Source organism: Cystoisospora suis (assembly GCF_002600585.1).
Source record: "Cystoisospora suis strain Wien I chromosome Unknown contig_2573, whole genome shotgun sequence".
NCBI classification, from domain to species: domain Eukaryota; phylum Apicomplexa; class Conoidasida; order Eucoccidiorida; family Sarcocystidae; genus Cystoisospora; species Cystoisospora suis.
In genome coordinates, this window is record NW_027155371.1 from 1,359 (window position 1) to 1,978 (window position 620).

Sequence of the window (620 nt, forward strand, 5' to 3'; positions counted from 1 at the left end):
TCTGAAAGATCAGGAAATACCAGTGGTGGTGGTGGAAACGGGGGGAATACGACGACAACAACAGCTTCAGGAATGAGTTCTTGTTTGAGCCCAAGTACCCAAAGCTCTTTACTCCAGCATCTTCAGTCTTTACAGCATCATCATGGTAGTACTTCATCGTCATACCAAGGTTCAGGTCATGTAGGCACCTCAACGTCTTCCCTTTCCCTTCTACTAGGCGATACAAGTACCAGTAGTGCTTCAAGCTTTCAAAGAGGGGGGTCCTCTTCAGCTTCTTCACCATCCGCGGGTGCCCTCACAGGAGAAGAAGAATCTCCCCTGGGAGGTGCTGGAGGAGGAGGAGGAGGCACAGGAACAGCGACGACGGATGGCAGCAAGACTTGTGGAGATATCACCAATACAAGTAGCTATAGCAGTACTACAGCAGGTGGCGGTGGTGGAATCATTCATAGCGGGAAAACCTCTGGTGGATCTGGAGTTGATCCGCTACTTCCGTCCTTCTTTTCACCTGTACAGGTACGCCAGAAGACTGATGTGGAAAGAGGCAACGGTCGTAGAGCCGCCATCATAGACATGACAAACCGTAGGAGTTACACCATCTGAAACTCATGGATGGGGTG

The 620-nt window shown here is 50.5% G+C and overlaps 1 protein-coding gene across 1 annotated transcript in view; it reads left to right on the forward strand.

Annotated features, from left to right (window-relative positions):
• CSUI_005304 (zn-finger in ran binding protein and others domain-containing protein) overlaps positions 1–620 on the forward strand; it is a gene marked incomplete at its 5' end in the record, with an annotated part of 6,141 nt that overhangs the window by 1,358 nt on the left and 4,163 nt on the right. The window contains one exon of the mRNA XM_068065481.1: positions 14–583. Within this exon, the coding sequence (XP_067922530.1) occupies positions 14–583 (570 nt within the window). The remainder of the gene's footprint in view (positions 1–13; positions 584–620) is intronic.